At 37.4% G+C, this 20,177-nt stretch overlaps 6 protein-coding genes across 9 annotated transcripts; 5 read left to right on the forward strand and 1 right to left on the reverse strand.

Moving 5' to 3' along the window:
- Positions 1-2,946: 2,946 nt before the first annotated feature.
- Positions 2,947-6,738, forward strand: LOC104775959 (uncharacterized). Of its 2 annotated transcripts, none has more exons than XM_010499932.3 (9): positions 2,947-3,476; positions 3,858-4,031; positions 4,133-4,544; positions 4,665-4,963; positions 5,070-5,138; positions 5,217-5,273; positions 5,339-5,391; positions 5,483-5,558; positions 5,644-6,738. In XM_010499932.3, the coding sequence occupies exons 1-9, from the start codon at positions 3,436-3,438 to the stop codon at positions 6,575-6,577; spliced, it is 2,115 nt and encodes a 704-aa protein (XP_010498234.1). In that variant the 5' UTR covers positions 2,947-3,435; the 3' UTR covers positions 6,578-6,738. The 2 variants fall into 2 exon arrangements, with proteins under 2 accessions (XP_010498234.1, XP_010498235.1); XM_010499933.3 differs by having other exon boundaries at positions 3,127-3,476; positions 3,853-4,031.
- Positions 6,739-6,756: 18 nt separating this feature from the next.
- LOC104775960 (uncharacterized) lies at positions 6,757-11,145 on the reverse strand. Of its 3 annotated transcripts, XM_087500595.1 has the most exons (15): positions 10,994-11,127; positions 10,692-10,875; positions 9,981-10,071; positions 9,784-9,868; positions 9,462-9,546; positions 9,249-9,318; positions 8,902-8,971; positions 8,648-8,693; positions 8,292-8,541; positions 8,009-8,214; positions 7,844-7,918; positions 7,682-7,751; positions 7,499-7,579; positions 7,318-7,397; positions 6,757-7,116 (listed from the first exon to the last, which is right to left on the reverse strand). In XM_087500595.1, exons 2-15 carry the CDS (start codon positions 10,805-10,807, stop codon positions 7,038-7,040), a joined length of 1,404 nt encoding a protein of 467 aa, XP_087356721.1. In that variant the 5' UTR covers positions 10,808-10,875; positions 10,994-11,127; the 3' UTR covers positions 6,757-7,037. The 3 variants fall into 3 exon arrangements, with proteins under 3 accessions (XP_087356721.1, XP_010498236.1, XP_087356725.1); XM_010499934.3 differs by having other exon boundaries at positions 10,692-11,145; XM_087500599.1 differs by having other exon boundaries at positions 9,981-10,383; positions 10,481-11,068.
- Positions 11,146-12,773: 1,628 nt separating this feature from the next.
- On the forward strand, positions 12,774-14,281 carry LOC104775962 (shewanella-like protein phosphatase 2). Its single transcript, XM_087500524.1, has one exon. It carries the CDS (start codon positions 12,886-12,888, stop codon positions 14,068-14,070), a length of 1,185 nt encoding a protein of 394 aa, XP_087356650.1. The 5' UTR covers positions 12,774-12,885; the 3' UTR covers positions 14,071-14,281.
- Positions 14,282-14,304: 23 nt separating this feature from the next.
- LOC104775961 (pentatricopeptide repeat-containing protein At1g18485) lies at positions 14,305-17,508 on the forward strand. Its single transcript, XM_087500520.1, has one exon. It carries the CDS (start codon positions 14,471-14,473, stop codon positions 17,375-17,377), a length of 2,907 nt encoding a protein of 968 aa, XP_087356646.1. The 5' UTR covers positions 14,305-14,470; the 3' UTR covers positions 17,378-17,508.
- A 154-nt stretch (positions 17,509-17,662) lies between these two features.
- LOC104775963 (uncharacterized) lies at positions 17,663-18,034 on the forward strand. Its single transcript, XM_087500526.1, has one exon. It carries the CDS (start codon positions 17,678-17,680, stop codon positions 18,032-18,034), a length of 357 nt encoding a protein of 118 aa, XP_087356652.1. The 5' UTR covers positions 17,663-17,677.
- A 169-nt stretch (positions 18,035-18,203) lies between these two features.
- LOC104775965 (plant cysteine oxidase 3) lies at positions 18,204-20,062 on the forward strand. The gene is made up of 5 exons (XM_010499940.3): positions 18,204-18,568; positions 19,061-19,212; positions 19,296-19,443; positions 19,550-19,750; positions 19,846-20,062. Exons 1-5 carry the CDS (start codon positions 18,370-18,372, stop codon positions 19,971-19,973), a joined length of 828 nt encoding a protein of 275 aa, XP_010498242.1. The 5' UTR covers positions 18,204-18,369; the 3' UTR covers positions 19,974-20,062.
- Positions 20,063-20,177: the final 115 nt, after the last annotated feature.

Here is a 20,177-nt window from a genome sequence, read left to right on the forward strand (position 1 = left end):
AACCAGAGATAAGGTTGAGAGATCGTGGGCGAGATCGGAGGAGGAGATTCATGGGAAATTCGAGTTCTCTTAGTTTAAATATTCAAAGTTTGTAAGGAAAAAGGATATATGTAATCTTCTGCTAAGCACAACAAGCGAAATCAATATAAATCCAGTTTATCATTCTTCTTTGTTCTTATCGATTTCGACCGAAAGTCTGTCCAGACCTCGTTTCTTATTCGAATACATTTAGTTGTTGTTTCTCATATCAACAATCACTAATTCGGTTCACATACGTTCCAGATCCGCAATCATGTTAATCTAAAATTTATTGTGAAACGATTACTATTTTAAACTTTTACAAAGTTGATGAATTCAAACCAATATAAATTTGTATTATAAATGTTATAATAAATAAATACATTTATAAATATAATATCTCAAATAAAAAAATTTACCCGTTGCAATAGCATAGGTTATTATCTAGTGTGATTCAATTGTTAAAAAAAAACATGTAATTGGGGGGGTTTCTAAACGAATCTTGAAATGATGTATTTTATGAAAGTAGTAATTGTTGGACAATATAGCCACATAAAATCGAATATTTATATTTCTATAGTATGTGGAGAAAGTTAATATAATATATTTTAAAAAAAAGTTAGAAAATACATAAAACTTTAATTTCAGATTCAAACAAAGTTACAAATAGCATCACGTTTGACCAGATCTCGAAATGTACGTATAATATATTCAAACTTCAAAGTCGGTTAAGATGTACTTTCTCTCTCTTTCTAATAGTTTGATATTTAGTATTTTCACACATAAGACAATGACAGTATATGATTAATTTATTATTAATTATTTTTATGATTTATTTCTTTTTATTTTTGGTTATTTCATTCATATGTGATGATTTATTTTCTGTTATTTTTTTTATATTTTTACAACAAGAAAAATTCTCTAAAACATCAATTTATCATGAACAGAGAAATTAGTAAAATATCATTTTTTAAAGAAAATATATTTACTGTCGTGGAAAGGTGAATAAAAATATATTAAAGACGTATATCATGGATAGCCTGAAAAAGATTATAGTATTCAAAAAAAGAGGGAAGCTTTGGTTTCAAAAATCTGTCCAAATTTAATGATGCTTTATTTGCTAAACAAGCATGGCGATTAATACAAAATCTAGATAGCTTATTTGCTCGGATCATGAAAGCAAGATACTATAAGGATAATTCTATTTTGGAAGCAAAGACAAGACGCCAACAGTCGTATAGATGGTCTTCTATTCTAGAAGGATTAAAACTTATCAAACAAGGTATCACAACAATAATCGGAGATGGAGCTATTACACGTCTCGACGATGATAACATCACATTAACAAATCCATCGAGACCTATACATAGTGTTAATTCTAATGCCTGCTTGGTTAAGGAACTCATTAAAAAAGTTGGTCATCTACGTTTTTGGGATACAGAAAAAATATTAGTACAGGTTCATCCAGAGGATCGAGATATACTACAACACATATACTTGCCCATTGAAGAAAGACCAGATAGACTGATATGGAATTACAACAAATCTGGTGAATACACGGTCCGATTAGGCTACTGGATCAGCATGCATAATCAAGACATGGTCAATGCACAAGGTCAATTACTATACGGTTCGGTTTCTCTAAAAAACAGAGTATGGAAACTGAAAATTTTGCCTAACATTAAACATTTCCTTTGGCGAATGATGTCAAAAGCTTTACCTTCTATCACTTGACTTAATACTCGGGAAAAGAATCTTGATCCTGTCTGCCCTAGATGTTTTCAAAAAGATGAAACAATAGAACATATTTTGTTTTACTGGAACTATGCTAAAGAAGTATGGGATCTGTTCAACATACCGATAACTATATTCGAATCTTTAAACTATGACAGTGAACAAATTCTGACAGCTTTTTTAGACATGGAACATATGGATAGTATGACAGGATTAGCTCCATTACAACCATTGTGGACAATGTCGCATTTGTGGAAATCTAGAAACAAATTTGTTTTTGAAAACCACACAATCCCAACAAGGATAGTAGCTCTCCGAGTTAAAAGTGAGACTGAAGAATGGTATTATAACAACCTTCAGGATAATGCAGTTTTCTCTACTCAAATTCAAGATTCACCATTATGGAGAAGACCATCACAACCAACAACAAAGTGTAATTATGATACAGCTTTTGATAAATACACAAATCAAGTTACAGGGGGATGGATAGTTCGAGATTCTTGTGGTGTTTCACAAGGCTGGGGTTCACAAAAACTAGGTTATGCAACTTCACCTCTCCAAGCGGAGGCAAAAACATTATTAACAGCCATACAACAAGTCTGGATCAAAGGACACTCATCTATTTGCTTTGAAGGAGATTATCAATTATTGACAAAAATACTTCACAACAAACATTTTGATACCTCCATTGAAGGAATCATTCAAGATATAAAATGGTGGCAATCACCATTTCATTCTATTGATTTTGTTTTTACTAAATGATGTTGTAATATGATTGCTCACTTATTAGCAAAATTTTGATGTTTTAATTATACTTTCTATTTTGATTGTTTTAGACCTGCTTAACTAATTCATCATATAGACTATATTAATTCTTCAATATAATTCACTTTTCGATGAAAAAAAATATATATTTCTATTGGAGCGAATAGAAATAATGTAAACACGTGGTGGAAGAGGTTAATTGCTGTATCAAATATTCGGACAATCAGGACCGTCCACATAACTCAGGAACCAAAAGATAATCAACGAAATAAAATAAATGAGCATTTTTAAGAAAGAAAAACCGAATCTAAGCAGCTTTTATCGTGTCTTTCAAATTGCTAATGACTTCGAAATTGCAAAATTCCAAAAGATATACATTTTGAACCATAAGAAAAAATAATAATACTAAATATTCAAATAAATGTAATTGATTTTTTTTGGTAAAGGAAAAGAGACAAAGAAAAAAAAGAAAGAAAAAACCAAAAGGAAGGTAACTTCTACGCCACAACAGACTTACGTGTCATGTCTCCCATATCCGCATGCAAAATCCAATAGATGACACATTCTACATCATCCACTTATATTTACCCACGTGTCACCCTCTCTCTCGTCTCTCTCTCTCTGAATAACGTTTATTACCGACCTTCTCTCTCTTTTGGACGGCAAGAATCGCCGTCGTTCGCCCCTCATTTACTGGGTTTCAATCTCCACGACCACAACACTCTCTCTCTCTCTCTCTCTCTCAATCAAAAAAAAAAACGTTTTTTATTTTTATTTTTCTGAACCTCGATTACGCCTTTTTGAGTTTTCCTGGGATTTCGATTTTGGATTTATTCATTTTCGAGAAATTTGTTCTTTTGTTTTCTTCTTCTGGGTAATTTCAAAATTTGATATTTGAGAGACCCAAAAACACAAATCATGCAGAGGATCGTCGATAATGCTCTCGCCGTTACAAAAGAGTGAGTCCCAGTCTCTCTCTCTCTCTCTCTCTCTGTGTTCCGTTCGAGCATTATTATTAGTGTCGTCGTCAGTCCACGCTTAGTGATTTTGATTTGGTTTTAGTTGCATTTTTTAGTGTCTCTCTCTCTATGAATTTAGATATGTATATTTCCTTAGTTAAGATATGGAAGATGCCAATGTTGAGCCTATTGTTTTTATTATTCTTGAGATTTTGGTGGATACAATTTCGATAAAAGTATTCTGTTTTTGTTGTTGTCTCTTCCAACAGAACAAAGGTATCTTAGTCCTGTAATAATTTACAGTGATTCTCTTTGTATCTATGAATAGTATCTTCACTTTTAAACTTGACTATGATTTTTGTTTTTTTTGTTTTAGTGCAGGTCGGTGAAAACTTTGACTTATGAGTCTTTGAACAACTTTGCAAGATGTATTAATGGAGTTTCTGCACTTCTCTTGACACTTTTGCCTGGAAAGTCCAATATTCTTGAAGGTCTTCATGGATGGGAGCTTAGGCCTACTTTACGTGGTCCTCGTTTACCACGCTGGATGCATAAGTATATATCTCTCTCTCTCTCTAACACTTCTTTTTCTGCCTTTTATGCTGTCATGCAATGCTTACTCTACTCTCTCTCTTTTGATTTCTCTGTGGTTGCAGTGGAGTTTCTTCTTTCAACCAGTTCATTCACGAGCTCTCTGTGGATTCTGATACTTCAAGCTTGGAGTATTCCTCTGCTGAAGATGATGATTATAGTGATGGCATGTCCACGCCTCCATCACCGTCGTCTCAAACCTCACTCCGCTCTTGGACTAGTCTTCCTGCAAATTACGAAAGCCATTGGACTGAGTGGATAACGCTCATTGTCTGGTGGGTTTTACTACCTGCCCGGATCCTTCTATGGGTGCCGTTGTTTCTGTTACGTCTTCTTGGTAGACGTAATTCAAGAATGTTGCCTATGAGCCCAGGGAGGTATGGACATTCTTCTAGACCTTACTTTAGCAAAGCTATCCCAGGGAAAGAGCATGATGTCCCTAACCGAACTACTGATAGAAGACGCGGAGTCATTGAGGTTTGTGTTGGGTGAACTTACATACTTTCATAGACTGCAATCTCGTTCTTTTATCAGAGGTTTACTTATTCGCATTCTTGAAAATTTTCTCACACACTCCTATGTTCTCTTTTTCTTCAGGATCTTCAGCTTGGTATCGAGATCTTTATAGAATCAATATTTGATTTTTTTCACAAGGCGGCACATCTTCTTCTTTCTCCATCAGAAACGTTTGGAATTGTTTTATCATGGTTCTCTTCCTCCAATCACAGTCACAGCTCTAAAGGAAACTATGGCGACGTTTCGGATGATGAAATCGTGCAGGTGCAGACTGCCACTCTAGGAGATAACGATTCATCGCCTACAGAAAGAACCACAACCACGACGAGCTTATACAACACAGATACTCGGACTTGTCAAGATGTTATAACAGAGCTTGGGTAAGGGAAAAATGTGTAGAAGATGCGTCGTGCATCATTGCTTTACACTTGTGCTATTACTCTAACTATTTTCCCTTTGATTCAACTTCTCTTATAATCTTGATAGGTATCCGTATGAAGCGATTCGAGTTGTTACTTCAGATGGATATGGTCTTCTCTTGGAAAGGATACCAAGGTATAGAGTCTGTTATGGTTCAGTTTTAGATAGTTCCCTTGTTGTGTAATCAATAATTTCCTCTCATGTATTTTCCAGACGAGATGCAAGGAAAGCTGTTTATTTGCAGCATGGTGTAATGGATTCTTCAATGGGGTGAGTTTGCATAGTCTCTTTCTTTGTTGACTTGTCAGGTTTCTCATCTGTACCTTATCTTTCAGATGGGTATCAAATGGTGTTGTTGGATCTCCGGCATTTGCTGCTTATGATCAAGGTCCGTGCCAAAAAGTTACTTATTTCTTAAGTCGGCTCATGTCATAATGCATGTAAACTTACCATATGTTTTAATCTGTTTTTCTTGTCAGGCTACGATGTTTTCCTAGGGAACTTTCGCGGTTTAGTTTCAAGAGATCATGTGAACAAAAACATATCCTCAAAAGAGTAAGTAGAGTATAGAATAAGCTGTTTCTTTATGGATTTGATTTTTTGTATAGTTCTTTATGGATGGTTCCTCAAAATCATGCAGTTTCTGGCGTTACTCCATCAATGAGCATGCAACTGAAGATATCCCAGCTATGATAGAGAAGATCCACGATATCAAAACTTCAGAACTGAAACTCTATCAGCCTACTGTGGAAGAGGTACCAAAAGAGGAGCAACCGTATAAGCTCTGTGTTGTATCTCACAGTTTAGGCGGCGCAGCGGTTCTGATGTATGTAATCACCCGTAGAATCGAAGAGAAACCACACAGATTCTCGAGACTGATCCTGCTCTCGCCTGCTGGATTCCATGACGACTCCAACGTGTGTTTCACGTTCATGGAGTACACATTCCTTCTCTTGGCTCCTGTACTAAAACGGATTGTTCCCGCTTTCTACATCCCCACTAAGTTTTTCCGGATGCTTCTCAACAAGTTAGCTCGAGATTTCCATAACTATCCTGCTGTTGGTGGATTGGTTCAGACATTGATGAGTTATGTGGTTGGTGGAGATAGCTCAAATTGGGTCGGAGTCATGGGTTTACCTCACTATAACATGAATGATATGCCGGCTATATCATTCTGTGTGGCTCAGCATCTTGCTCAGATTAAACATAGCGGTAAGTTCAAGATGTTTGACTACGGCAGCAGTTCAGCTAATATGGAGGTCTACGGGTCTCCTGAGCCACTTGATCTTGGGGAGTTTTACGGATTGATTGATGTGCCTGTGGATTTAGTAGCCGGTAAGAAAGATAAAGTGATTAGACCTTCAATGGTTAGGAAACATTACAGAGTGATGAGAGATTCAGGGGTTGATGTTTCATACAATGAGTTTGAGTATGCTCATTTGGACTTCACCTTCTCTCACCGCGAAGAGCTTTTGGCCTATGTGATGTCGCGGTTGCTGCTCGTGGAGCCGACACAGACTCAGACGGTTCATAAGAAAGGGATGAAGCTGAAGAAGAAAATGGAAACAGGCTGACCTCATCTGTTAAAACTACGAAATTAGGTTTTCATAGAGTTTCTGGTGTCTTACTTGTAATGTTGTTCATGAGAGATCGGCTTAGAACAGATGAACAGTGTATATATGGATATGGTCTTTTTTTATCTATTTTATGCCAGTGTCAGTGTCACTTTCGATAACAAGTACTTAGTCACTGATTTATTCACAAAAAGTAGAATTGAATACACGAAAAGAGACGGATGATATACAAACTTTGAATGTTACAGCTAAAGTATGTAAGAGACTTTATGAGGTTTCCTAAGAAAAATACATATATGTATACATCTATACTTTTTTCTTTATACTTAATGCTGATTCAGACAAAAAAGATTCAGCAGAAACATCAGAAGTTTTGGGAACAGTTTGGGTAAAATGGAATGTCTGTCTGGAGCATCAACCTCAAATCCTACTCTCGAACATGGGCCAAAGTTAGACACAGTCAAACGTCGTATACAGATAGTCGTTTTTCAATGTCTATACGACATATCGGACACGTTGTACACTTGTCTGCACATAGTCTGCAACAAAATTGGCACAGAAACAAAATTTGTGAACAATGACATCGAGTCAGTTATGGCCAGATATGCATTTCATACATGTAGCCTACTAAGTACACCGATATGACCTCATAGATCCCTAGTTTCTTTATATGGTAGTTCCTTGCAGATGAATTGAGTAACCAATGCCTACACTTATTATACTATGATTTAAGTAGTTACCTGCAGAGAACGCGGTGTCTACATGGAAGCAGTACCAAACTGATTTCTTTTTCAAAGCAAACCCTACACAGCACTTTTTCCTGGAGTAAAAGACACATGGACACAGGATTAAGCCAAAGGGAAAAGTAAAATAGATAGAGGAGAGTTAAAAAAACATCATAATAACTAATAATGCATATACATTTTGCAGTCTTTCATATTCCTGCTGGCTGAATTTTGTGATTTCGGTTTGTTCACCAAGAGCTGCTTGAAGTCTCCAAACCTAAAGATATCAAATTAGATTGAATGCAGCCAACACTTAAGTAATTCTAATATCAGCACTGAGTTGGAAAAGAAAAATGCAAGAAAGAGAAGTAAAAGTCACCTCTTCAGCAAGATCTTCCTTTGGCATTTTCTTGACTATCTCAGGCGGATGACCACTGAAAGTATTGTACCTGCAGCAAGCATATTATAATGAAATCATCAGCAGGTCCCATTAAATTTTTTGTTCTTCGACCATATAGAAGGTTGGGATATACTAACTAACCCAGATTCTCGATCAAAGTACAGTCGAGCTTGTTCCTCTCGGCTTCCTTCGTCAATCGACCACCACCCTAATAGCCTGAGCGGGTGAGAGCATTACTGATTACTGTTAGTATTAAATTTTGTGAATCAAAACCTTTTAGGAAAAACAGACAAACGTGTTTATCACCTGGAACCATGGTGTAAGAATCCTAAGCAATCATGGGCATTTGATGCAAATCTAAAATACAATCCTGGACCAGCTTCCCCTCGCAGTAGGAGGATGATCTTTTCTATGAGTTTCGATGCAGCAAAAAGAACACCGAGGCCTTGCAACAGGAATAGTGGAGAAAACAGTAGTGGAATAGATATATCCTTAGCTCTTTCAGGAGTCCCCTGAAAGTTTAAACCGTTTGCTTTTTCAGTATTGTCCAAAGACAATATAATAAGTAAGAGAGAGATGTGGTTTATACCTCTAGATACATGCAAAGGACAACTTGAAATACAATAAGGGGAATTTTTAACATATGACCACCAATATCTTGCAAACCGCACAATCTATCTTGGTGCCTATCCTCTTCTGGAGCAACCACAAGGCCACTGTTCCAGTCAAGATATCTGATAGTGGTGGAAGATGACGCAGCCTCTCGGGCGCGTGAGCCTCTATGAATTACTGGGTTGGACCATTTTGTGCAAATAAGAAAAGCAAAGCACTCGGCAATTCTGCAGGCACAACATATACACATACATACATAATCATTTCCAACAACCGTAAAAATGACAAGTGTTTCTTAAAGACTTCAAACAAAGAAAGACCACGGCATCATACCCAAAATTTATGAATAAGTCCCACCAGCCAAGGGCAACTACATCACCTGTGTATTTAAAATAATACAAGAAAGGAGAATAAGAACACAATAATCCCATCAACAAAAATGACATGTTCTTCAGAATGTGTCGAGCAACTACATCACAGTTTATTTGAAATAATACAAGAAATGAACTGTGAAAGATATGATTTCAACAGGTAAACAGATACAGTAAGACAGCTATTCAGGGAAGCATTCAAGAGATAAGTATTACCCGAAAGCTTTAGGAGGGTAAAGAACGTAGCAGCCAACGTGAACACCATGGAAATCGCAACCCAGAAATGCTGCAGGCAACAAGGAAAAAGCATCTAAATGTTTATATTGAGTACTGACCAACTTCCTCCGCCCAGGAACAAGAGATTAGAAAATCCCAAGCCTGTGTTTGAGAAAACTAGAAAATTACAGACATTGGTCAAAATGTTCTCCTTTCTCAGTCCTAAGTTGTGTAGCTGGATTTTTCATTCATGGTTGATAGATTGATTGATCTTTCCTAATTACTTAAATCCAGCTGAACCAAGCCTCAGAGCTTAAAATAAGTTACGCAACAGTTGTGGGACTTACAGGAAGTGCCTCCCATATTGCGTCATCAGTTATGCTGTCATCGTCTCCTGGCATCAACGCTCGACACATTCTGAAGATAAAGCTTGCAGTAATTAGGAACTTTGTATTTATATGATGTAACTTTATGTGTTCACCGGACACATAGACCGAGTGTCTTTGTTTGAGAAGTTAACAGAATAAAGTAATTTTACAAAACAGTTAACATTTTAATACCTCAAATTGTCCACCAGAATCGTTAACTCAAATGCCAATAAAGGTAAGAATGCAATCTTCAGACTCACCGCTGGTGGCCAATGAGCTGCATTTAAGATAGAAGAGATCACAATCCGATGATATGGGAGAAAATGAAAAAAAAAAAATCCTTTATACAGAATCAAGAAAATTGTAGTAGCATTCATATCATCTGAAAACTCAAATCAAACAGTAGTAGCAAGACGAAACTTTGAGAATGATATCCAATGCCAAATAGTTAAATACTATCACCCAAACAAACCCCTGAAGTGAGAAATCAGTAAAATACAGGAAGGAAAATTACCATAAGAACTCTCGAGGTATATACAGAGGAGTAATTCGAATGAAACAAGCAACGGTGTCGCGACAACGGCATGGCATGGAGCCCACTGTGTACCAAAAGGGATCATATACAAATCAGGACAATTAACTGGAAAACTCATAAGAAGGACTTTGAGTAACATTTTAGCTAAAACAGGTAAGAACATAAAAAAAACATACATGACGGTTACGTGGAACAGCAGGAGCAGGAAGAGAGAATCTTCCCCTTGCAACAACTGCATGAAAAGCCCACAGCGTGAAAAACACCATCCTACATAACACCAAAAACATAAATTCTGTCAATCAAAGTCTGTAAAAAATACAGAAAGGAAATGAAGATAACTGACAAGATCAGAGAAAAGCTGAATCCTTTAAAGAGAAACTCCATCTAAGATAAAGGATGTAACTTTTTAACAGTATTTGATACAAAATGTTGTATACATGACATGAGTATCCAAAAATTGCAATCAAAATTATACAGTATGAGACTATTGACGTCATTGGGTTTTGTTGCTATTAACGGCAAATAGAAACAAGGAAGGAATCAGTGATTGTTTAAGGAGCTGAGCTGCTTTCTCATTCTCTGTCTCAACCCACCAAAAAAAAAAAAAAAAATTGATACTTTACTTTCTTCTGTACAGAAAGAAAAAAAAACAGTCATCCATGACGAAAGAGACAACCTTTTAGCTTCGAAATTCAAAGGGGGTCAACAAAAAAAAAAGGGTCCTTTGCCCAAAATCCAAAATCCCCAAATGATCAAATCAGGTAAACGATTCACCAACCCTCAAAATGAAAATCGAAATCGAACCAATCAGAAGAAGAAAAAACTGAGTCATGCACCCAAATTTCAGAGAAATGAGAGAGAGAGAGAAGAAAGAAGAAGGGACTAACCACCATGAGCAAGAGACGGTGTGATCAAGCTTAAGCACCAATAAAAGCGTGAAAGAAAAGAGTAAACTATGAGCCGCCAAGGCTTGTATCGACTTAAGCACTCTTCTACAACTCATCCCCTTTATCTCTCTCTATCTCTGTCTATCTAACAACGAATTATACTACTCCCTTCAAATCCATTACCCTATATCATGAAAAGGAAAAAAAAAACTCAAATCTCTCTTTAGAATCAATCAATCTCTCAAAAGTCGAGTAATTGGAGAAATGCTGCAATGTTTTTTATGTTATTAATGGACCCCTGCCTGTTGTGTCTCTTGTATCTCTCTCTCTTCTCCTTCCTCTCTTTTTTTTTTTCTCTCTTTCAGTTTATGAAATTTATTTGGAAGCAAAAACAAACAAAATCATTATTTATTGCTCTAATTTCCCTTTGGATTCCTCTAAAAGATTAGTATTTATTTTTTTTAGCTTTGCTTGCACGCCATTAGTGTTAAACGCAAACGCGTTCTCAAATGTTTTTTATATGTCACTTTCGCTAACTAACTTATTTAATTAATTCACTTTCATATAGCATAATCATATAATTAAAGAACGGAGACCACTCGGATAATTACTGAAACTATACCTTAATCTCTCATGTTAGGTAACCGCATTCATCTAATTTTTTTTTATGGCTTCTGATGTCATAATAATTAAGGGATAATGGCTTCAGAAGCTCACTTTTTTCTTTAATAAAAAGTGCTAAGGATAAAGGTTTTGTTTCCACTGTTTTTTAAGAGTTACTGATTCAAAAGAAAAATTAATGAATTGAAACTTAAAATTTAAATATCGCTATTACTAATAATTATTACTAAAATTAAAATTAAATATTCTTACCAAAAAAAATTAAAATTAAATATCATCATTCAAGTAGTAATGTTTATAGGCGAAATAAAAGTCAAAACATTATGAAAATAAACATATAAATTTATAATCGTATTTAAAAAAAATGGAAGACCCCACCCCACAAAAAAAAAAAAACACGATCTCTCACGCTCATTCTTCTTTGGCAAGTCGTGACTTATCCAAATTGGCACATAACATAACAAACCACTCAATTTGTTTTATAAACTTTTTTTTTTATATTATGATTGCGACTGATGATGAAAATATTTTTAAACATATTGGCATTTATCTTATTGATTAGATTTTGTAGTTGTCCCCCTCTTTTTGTATATATGTGTGTGTGGTGGGGTAAATTAATTTTTTCACTTGAATGAATCTCACCCAAGTCACAAAAACTGTTGAAGAACTAGAAACGCTTAAAGCGTGTCAAATCTTTGATATTTTTTAGTCCAACAACCTTCATAATTGGAAGGGAGAGTCACGAGTAGTAACAACAACAACAAACAATAGAGCGTTGACGACGGTGAGCTCTAAAAGTAAAGTATTAAACTGGTTTGCAATAATACTCTGAGTCTCTGACACAACTTCTTCCTCTTTTTATTTTTTTTCAAAAAAACTGACACATCTTCAACGGACACACACATTCGCAGTGAATCTTGTGTGTTTTATATTTCCTTGTTTTTTAGTGACAATGTACATAATCTGCAACTCTTGTATAGTACAAGATCTAGTGACCTATATATAGCTCGCAAATTTGAAAATTTGTAACAGAGGGCTTGCGCAATAATATATTATTTAACCAACTAGCTAGTGGAAAAAAACTACATTGCTTTCCATAATTTTTAGGGTTTGTTTTTCTCTCTTTTTTTTTTTTTTTGTGGATACATTTTTCTGCGTCTTTGTAGTCAAACAACACAACAGCATATCGGGTAAAGAAGTAACATGTTATTCGTTCACATGGAAAAATTTCGTATAATTTTTGCAAATAAGAAAGAAACAATATTTACTTGACCTAAATATTAATTGGACGTTTTGATGAAATATTAAAAAACCCTAGTACAGTACTAACTAAACCATACAGAGAAGTACAACTTGAAGACCATGCGATTGAAAGCCCAGACAGCTTTGGGAGATCCAAAGCCCAACAACCTTAAACGACAAGACACATACATATATATAGTCATGTCATGTGTAATATTTTAATAGACTGCTTTAAATTTAAGCAAAGAGCTTTATTACTTGCATCGTGTGCTTTGACCAACGCTATTGGTCGTTTCGTCGTCATCCGGGAAGGGACACACAAATCGGGGAAATGTCAAGCAGAGAAAACCCTAGCGGAATCTGCAAAAACATTCCCAATCTCATCTCTTCCTTCGTCGACACTTTCGTTGATTACTCTGTTTGCGGCTTCTTCTTGCCCCAAGACCGTAGCCCACAGGACGAGACTCAGCAAACGAGGTTCGATGAACCAGAGCGTCTTGTTGCCATCGGTGATCTCCACGGCGATCTCGACAAGTCTAAAGAAGCATTCAAGATCGCTGGACTGATTGATTCTTCCGACCGATGGACTGGTGGATCCACGGTGGTTGTTCAGGTTGGTGACGTCTTAGATAGAGGCGGAGAGGAGATTAAGATACTTTATTTCTTAGAGAAATTGAAACGAGAGGCTGAGAGATCAGGAGGTAAGGTTTTGACTATGAATGGGAACCATGAGATTATGAATGTAGAAGGTGACTTTAGGTATGTTACTAAGAAGGGTTTAGAGGAGTTTCAGATTTGGGCTGATTGGTATCGTCTAGGGAACAAGATGAAGACTTTATGCAGAGGTTTGGATAAACCTAGGGATATATATGAAGGCATTCCAATGAGCTTCCCTCGTATGAGAGCCGACTGTTTTGAAGGAATCAGAGCTAGGATTGCTGCATTGAGACCTGAAGGTCCGATTGCAAAGAGATTCTTGACTAAGAATCAAACTGTTGCTGTTGTTGGTGATTCAGTGTTTGTTCACGGCGGTCTTTTAGCTGAGCACATTGAGTATGGTCTCGAGAGGATAAACGAGGAGGTTAAGGGTTGGATTAACGGGTTGAGAGGAGGAAGATATGCGCCTGCGTATTGTAGAGGAGGGAACTCTGTAGTTTGGTTGAGGAAATTCTCGGAAGAGATGGCTCACAAATGTGATTGTGCAGCTCTTGAGCATGCTCTTTCCACTATTCCTGGGGTTAAGAGGATGATCATGGGACACACAATCCAGGACGCTGGTATCAACGGTGTTTGTAATGATAAAGCCATTAGAATTGATGTTGGCATGTCCAAGGGATGTTCCAACGGTTTGCCTGAGGTTTTGGAAATCTGCAGGGACTCTGGTGTGCGGATAGTGACATCTAATCCATTGTATAAGGAGAATCCGTATTCTCATTTTGCTCCTGATAGTAAAACTGGTCTCGGGTTGCTGCTACCAGCTGAACATGTTCCTAAGCAAGTGGAAGTCAAAGCTTGAAGACTGACCTTTTTAGCAAACACTAGTTTTGATACTCTCTCTCTGTTTAGATGATTGATGCCTTTTGCAAATCCAGCATTGGCGGATTCTTTGTATGAACACATCTTCTTAGAGTATAAATTCTGGTTTCAATTATCTGAAAGTTAGATATTGTTTGTAGCAATATGGAACCTTTATATTTGATTCAATACATTTGTTAAAGGTCTATAAATGATTTGATCTTTGGTTTACTCAAAAGACTTATTCTGACTTCCTTTAACTGAATCGCTCAATGGCGTGTGGTAATGTAATCAAATCACCCTCAGACAAGAAACCAAACAGATTCTAAGATTCTATGAGAGTTAGCTTCTAAAATTACACTAAGGTGTTTTGTTCGGATAAGGTAAGCTTATATTACCTGATGGCTTGTGTTCTGCTTCCATTGCCAAAATTATCCGTTTTGTTTGATTATCGTCGGAGCCGTAAAGATCCAAGCTTTATTCGCGCCGTTCACAATACCAACGTCGTTTCTTCCAATTCGACCAATGCCAATCATTTCCTTCGCCGGATCTCCAGTTTCTGTGAAACCGGAAACCTCGACGAGTCCTTTCGACTTGTCCAGGAATTCGCTGGTGATGATGACGAGAGCTCGTCTGATACGTTTCTTCTTGTCCGAGAAGCTCTCGAACTTCTCTTACAAGCTTCTGGGAAGAGAAAAGACATTGGAATAGGGAGAAAGATACACCAGCTGGTTTCTGGTTCGACCCGGTTAAGAAACGATGACGTTCTCTGCACCCGTGTGATCACCATGTACGCCATGTGTGGCTCTCCGGATGATTCTCGGTTAGTTTTTGATGCATTGCCGAGGAAGAATCTGTTTCAGTGGAATGCTGTTATCAGCTCTTATTCAAGAAACGAGCTTTACCATGAACTGTTGGAGATGTTTATCAAGATGATCTCAAAGACTGATCTTTTACCGGATAATTTCACTTTCCCGTGTGTGATTAAGGCTTGTGCTGGGATTCCTGATGTTGGGATCGGGCTTGCGGTTCATGGGTTGGTGTTGAAGACCGGATTGGTTGAGGATGTTTTTGTGGGTAATGCGTTGGTGTCTTTCTATGGAGCACATGGTTTTGTTTCTCACGCCTTGAAACTGTTTGATATAATGCCTGAGAGAAACTTGGTTTCTTGGAACTCTATGATTAGAGTGTTCTCTGATAATGGTTTCTCGGAAGAAAGTTTCTTGCTTCTTGGGGAAATGATGGAAGAAGGTGAGTTTATTCCAGATGTTGCTACGGTTGTTACTGTATTGCCGGTTTGTGCAAGGGAAAGAGATTTAGGGGTGGGAAAAGGTGTTCATGGGTGGGCGGTGAAACTTAATTTGGACAAGGAACTAGTTGTTAACAATGCCTTGATGGACATGTACTCCAAGTGCGTTTGCATAACTGATGCACAAATGATCTTTAAGTTGAACAATAACAAGAATGTGGTTTCTTGGAATACAATGGTAGGAGGCTTTTCAGCAGAGGGGGACATACATGGGACGTTTGATCTTCTGAGACAGATGCAGGCAGAAAGTGAAGATGTCAGAGTGGACAATGTATCCATTCTAAATGCAGTGCCTGTTTGTATCAATGAATCAGTCTTACGGAGCTTGAAGGAGCTTCATTGTTACTCCTTGAAACAAGAATTTATACACGATGAATTGGTAGCCAATGCCTTTGTTTCTTCTTATGCAAAGTGTGGCTCACAGAGTTACGCCCAGCGTGTGTTTTATGGAATAAGGAGTAAAACAGTGAATTCTTGGAATGCCTTGATTGGCGGCTATGCTCAGAACAGTGATCCTAGGTTGTCCGTGGATGCGTATTTGCAGATGAAATATTCTGGATTGCTACCTGATTTTTTTACTGTTTGCAGTCTTCTTTCAGCTTGTTCTCAACTAAAATCTCTACGATTGGGAAAAGAAGTGCATGGATTTATAATCCGAAATCGGTTAGAAAGAGATTTGTTTGTTTATATGTCAGTACTCTCGCTATACATTCATTGCAAGGAGCTATGCAAAGTACAGGTATTATTTGATGCGATGGAAGATAAAAGCTTAGTATCTTGGAATACTGTAATCACTGGTTACCTTCAGAATGGATTTCCTGAGAGAGCTTTGGGTCACTTTAGACAAATGGTTTTGTATGGAATCCAGCCTTGTGAGATTTCTATGATGACTGTGTTTGGTGCGTGTTCTCTGCTACCTTCTCTTCGACTGGGAAGAGAAGCACATGCTTACGTTTTGAAGCGCCTCCTCGAGCAAAATGCGTTTATTGCATGTTCTATGATTGATTTCTATGCCAAGAATGGTTCTATAACGCAATCGTTAAAGGTTTTTCATGGCTTGAAAGACAAAAACGGAGCATCTTGGAATGCTATGATTATGGGATATGGAATACATGGGCTTGCAAAAGAGGCTATCAATCTCTTTGAAGAGATGCAAAGAACAGGTCACAACCCCGATGACTTAACTTTCTTAGGTGTTCTTACGGCTTGCAACCACAGTGGTCTGATCCATGAAGGGCTGAGATATCTGGATCAGATGAAGTCTTCCTTTGGGATTAAGCCAAATTTAAAGCATTATGCTTGTATCATTGACATGATAGGCCGAGCAGGGCAACTAGATAAGGCGCTAAGGGTTGCTGAAGAAGAGATGTCTGAGGAACCTGACGTTGGAATTTTGAATTCTCTGCTCAGCTCATGCAGAATCCATGGAAAGCTGGAGATAGGGGAGAAAATTGCTGCCAAATTATTCGAACTAGAACCAGAAAAACCTGAGAATTATGTTCTGCTTTCCAACTTATATGCAGGATTGGGGAAATGGAATGATGTGAGAAAAGTGAGGCAGAGGATGAAGGAGATGAGTTTGCGAAAGGATGCTGGATGCTCCTGGATCGAACTAAATGGGAAGGTTTTTAGCTTTGTTGCTGGTGAAAGTTATTCAGGTGGTTTTGAGGAAATCAAAAGTCTTTGGAGTATATTAGAGATGAAGATATGGAAGATGGGATACAGACCAGACACAAGTTCAGTACAACATGATCTAAGTGAAGAGGAGAAGATTGAACAGTTAAGGGGACACAGCGAGAAGCTTGCTATTACCTACGGGTTGATTAAAACTTCGGAGGGAACAACTCTAAGAGTTTACAAGAACCTAAGGATTTGTGTGGACTGTCACAATGCAGCGAAGTTGATCTCCAAGGTCATGGGAAGGGAAATAGTTGTGAGGGACAACAAAAGATTTCATCATTTCAAGAATGGGTTTTGTTCTTGTGGAGACTACTGGTAAATAGGACTACAATAATCAAATTGGTGAAAACAGATGCATTAGTAGCTCTTAGTAAGATCATTGTTATATGCGTTAATGTTCAGACGATACAAACATCAATGATACAGTAAAGCTTTTTGTTGTTTGTGTAATCAATATAAACCAAACTGATATAATACCAAGTGAAACTGATGAAACATTTGAAATCCCCCAAGTTTAATGCGAAACAAGTTTCAAATCTCCCATTGCTCACTATATATAAAATGTCTATGCACTTTCTATCTTCACGAAAACAAAAGGAGAAGCAAGAAGCAAGAAGCAATGAAGACTTCCGTGAGCATCATCATCGTCTTCTTTGTGACCTTGTTCGCTATCTCTGCTTCTTCCTTGAACCCTGAGGAAACTTGCATTCGAAGAAACATCGACAGGTCGCAACCTCCAAGCTTTTCACTCGAACCCAAGACGTCAAGATTCGAGTATATGGTGGACACGTTGTGCAGAGACATGGCTCGTTTTGTCATGTTCTCTGTGAGGATAACCGGAAAATTCCCATCTCACTATGTTAAGGCGATGTGTAATGTCTTTGGAAATGATGAGAAGAAAGTGAAGGAGTACGTTTTGAAGAGATGGTTGGGAGGTTCGAAGTTTGTGTCTAGTTTATCTTGTGTTTTTCATTGATATATGATGTTCTTGTGCATTGTTATTGTCTTTATAGTCTATGAAACACGATTAGCTAAGGTTTTGATCGGTAGTCTTAAAGAGATGGTAGAATCACAAAGTACAAAAAGATTATGCAAATTAAATTCAACTGAATAAGACAATTTTATGCAAAATAACTTCGGAATATAGAAAAAGGTTTTAATATTGCTACCGAATCCATTAGAGCATAAAATAAAGGTTAATGATTAGGGATTCAGACGCACCTAAGTTAACTCATATGTTAATCACTCCCCCAGGATAAGAACATTCGAACAATTTACCGACACTCAAAAGTTTGCAAGAAAAAGAGGAGAATGTTGTCGAGATTGTTCAAAGCTGGTGAAAAGGTTTTGTTGAATCTCGTTAACAAGAAAGACTTTCACATGGCGTCAAGGAGTCAGGAGAATTCTTCTCCCAGAGTGCAAGAGCTTTACGACCTCTGCAAGGAGACTTTCACTGGCAAAGCTCCTTCTCCTGCTTCCATGGCTGTCCAAAAACTATGCTCTGTCTTGGGTACCTTTTTTGTTCTCTTTCTTCTTCTGTCTGTGTTTGATTTTCTTGGATTGCGGATAGGGTTTTTGCAGTTTCTGCTGGTTTTGATTGAATTGGTGATATACATATATTGGTAGTCAATTAGAAAGATTTGGTTAAAACTGTTTTAGATTGGTTTCATTGGATTTTGAATAAACGTGGGAATAGCTCATTTGATTCGTGAATTCCACTAAATCTGGGCAATTGCAAATTCACAATTTGAAGTCGTTAGAGACTCAGAGTTGCAAAGGTTGTAACTTTTATGTATAGATGGTGAAATTTACGGTTTAGAGAAGAGATGCATCAATCTATTGTACATTGGACTATTAGGATCAGTGACTTTAGGGTTCATTGGGGGCGAAAGTTGGAAGTTTTTATATATGTTCTGTTTAGAGAAGAGATACAATCTTGTTCTGTTGAATGATTGTTTATAAGCAGAGGTGTGATTGGTTTTTTGGTCTTTTTTATGCGCAGACTCAGTTAGTCCTGCAGATGTTGGGCTTCAAGAGGAAGATCAAGAAGATGATCGAGGCTATGGTGTTTCTGGGGTTAGCCGATTTAACAGAGTAGGACGATGGGCACAACCCATAACATTCTTAGACATACATGAATGTGATACTTTTACAGTAAGTCTTTGATTGATACTGAACTCTTTTCTTGTGATCAATCAAGAAACCTAAACACAAAGTGTTTATTCGTTCTTCTTCAGATGTGTATCTTCTGCTTCCCAACATCTTCAGTGATTCCATTGCATGACCATCCAGAGATGACTGTGTTTAGCAAAATCCTCTATGGATCACTTCATGTTAAAGCTTACGATTGGGTCGAGCCTCCATGTATTATCTCACAAGACAAAGGTGTGCCCGGTTCTGTTCCATGTTAATCCTTTTTTCTGATCATCTCAGGTTTCACTTTGTGCGATTGATGATAATTAATACTTCTTGCAACTACTACTTGTAACAGCAAGGTTGGCAAAATTGGTGAGTGACAAAGTTATAACACCTCAGTCAGAGATACCAGTGTTGTACCCAAAGACTGGAGGCAATCTCCATTCCTTCACTGCGCTTACTCCATGTGCGGTGCTCGACATCCTCACGCCTCCTTACAAAGAAAGTGTAGGCAGGAGTTGCAGCTATTACATGGACTATCCGCTTTCCACTTTCGGTATGCAAACTTTTCTCTTTCAACTACTATCTTTTCCTTCAGAAGAACATTACTTTACCGGTGTTTTTTTTTTTCTCTTCGATTGATGATAATAGCATTGGAGGAAGGAATGAAGAAGGTGGAAGGAAAGGAAGACGAATACGCTTGGCTTGTACAGATCGACACACCTGATGATCTTCACATGCGTCCTGGATCATATACGGGTCCAACTATCCGGGTCTAGAATTTTTGTGGTTGGTTTTGTAGCTAAGTAGAGCACGCTTGTATCATTCCAAGATAAGTTTATCAATACAATTTTAGATTAAAGATAAACTCATTGACCGGTCCATATCTGCTTCACACGAATGCAAGCAATTTTGAAACTCTGAAAAAATACATACAAACCGGTAATGAGATATGTTAAGTTTGCATTTCAAATTTGTTTGCT

The sequence above is a fragment of the Camelina sativa genome, chromosome 3 (assembly GCF_030686135.1).
Source record: "Camelina sativa cultivar CO46 ecotype springtype chromosome 3, ASM3068613v1".
Lineage (NCBI taxonomy): Eukaryota > Viridiplantae > Streptophyta > Magnoliopsida > Brassicales > Brassicaceae > Camelina > Camelina sativa.

Coding starts and splice junctions, on each gene's coding strand:
- LOC104775959 (XM_010499932.3), top strand. CDS start 3,436: ATGCAGAGGATCGTCGATAATGCTCTCGCCGTTACAAAAGA. Junction 4,545..4,664: donor GAAGACGCGGAGTCATTGAG/GTTTGTGTTGGG, acceptor CTTTTTCTTCAG/GATCTTCAGCTTGGTATCGA. Junction 4,964..5,069: donor GATGTTATAACAGAGCTTGG/GTAAGGGAAAAA, acceptor TAATCTTGATAG/GTATCCGTATGAAGCGATTC.
- LOC104775960 (XM_010499934.3), bottom strand. CDS start 10,807: ATGAGTTGTAGAAGAGTGCTTAAGTCGATACAAGCCTTGGCGGCTCAT. Junction 8,542..8,647: donor GACTTATTCATAAATTTTGG/GTATGATGCCGT, acceptor TTGTGCCTGCAG/AATTGCCGAGTGCTTTGCTT. Junction 7,752..7,843: donor TACTTTGATCGAGAATCTGG/GTTAGTTAGTAT, acceptor TGCTTGCTGCAG/GTACAATACTTTCAGTGGTC.
- LOC104775962 (XM_087500524.1), top strand. CDS start 12,886: ATGTCAAGCAGAGAAAACCCTAGCGGAATCTGCAAAAACATTCCCAAT.
- LOC104775961 (XM_087500520.1), top strand. CDS start 14,471: ATGGCTTGTGTTCTGCTTCCATTGCCAAAATTATCCGTTTTGTTTGAT.
- LOC104775963 (XM_087500526.1), top strand. CDS start 17,678: ATGAAGACTTCCGTGAGCATCATCATCGTCTTCTTTGTGACCTTGTTC.
- LOC104775965 (XM_010499940.3), top strand. CDS start 18,370: ATGTTGTCGAGATTGTTCAAAGCTGGTGAAAAGGTTTTGTTGAATCTC. Junction 19,444..19,549: donor TATTATCTCACAAGACAAAG/GTGTGCCCGGTT, acceptor TACTTGTAACAG/CAAGGTTGGCAAAATTGGTG. Junction 19,751..19,845: donor CTATCCGCTTTCCACTTTCG/GTATGCAAACTT, acceptor TGATGATAATAG/CATTGGAGGAAGGAATGAAG.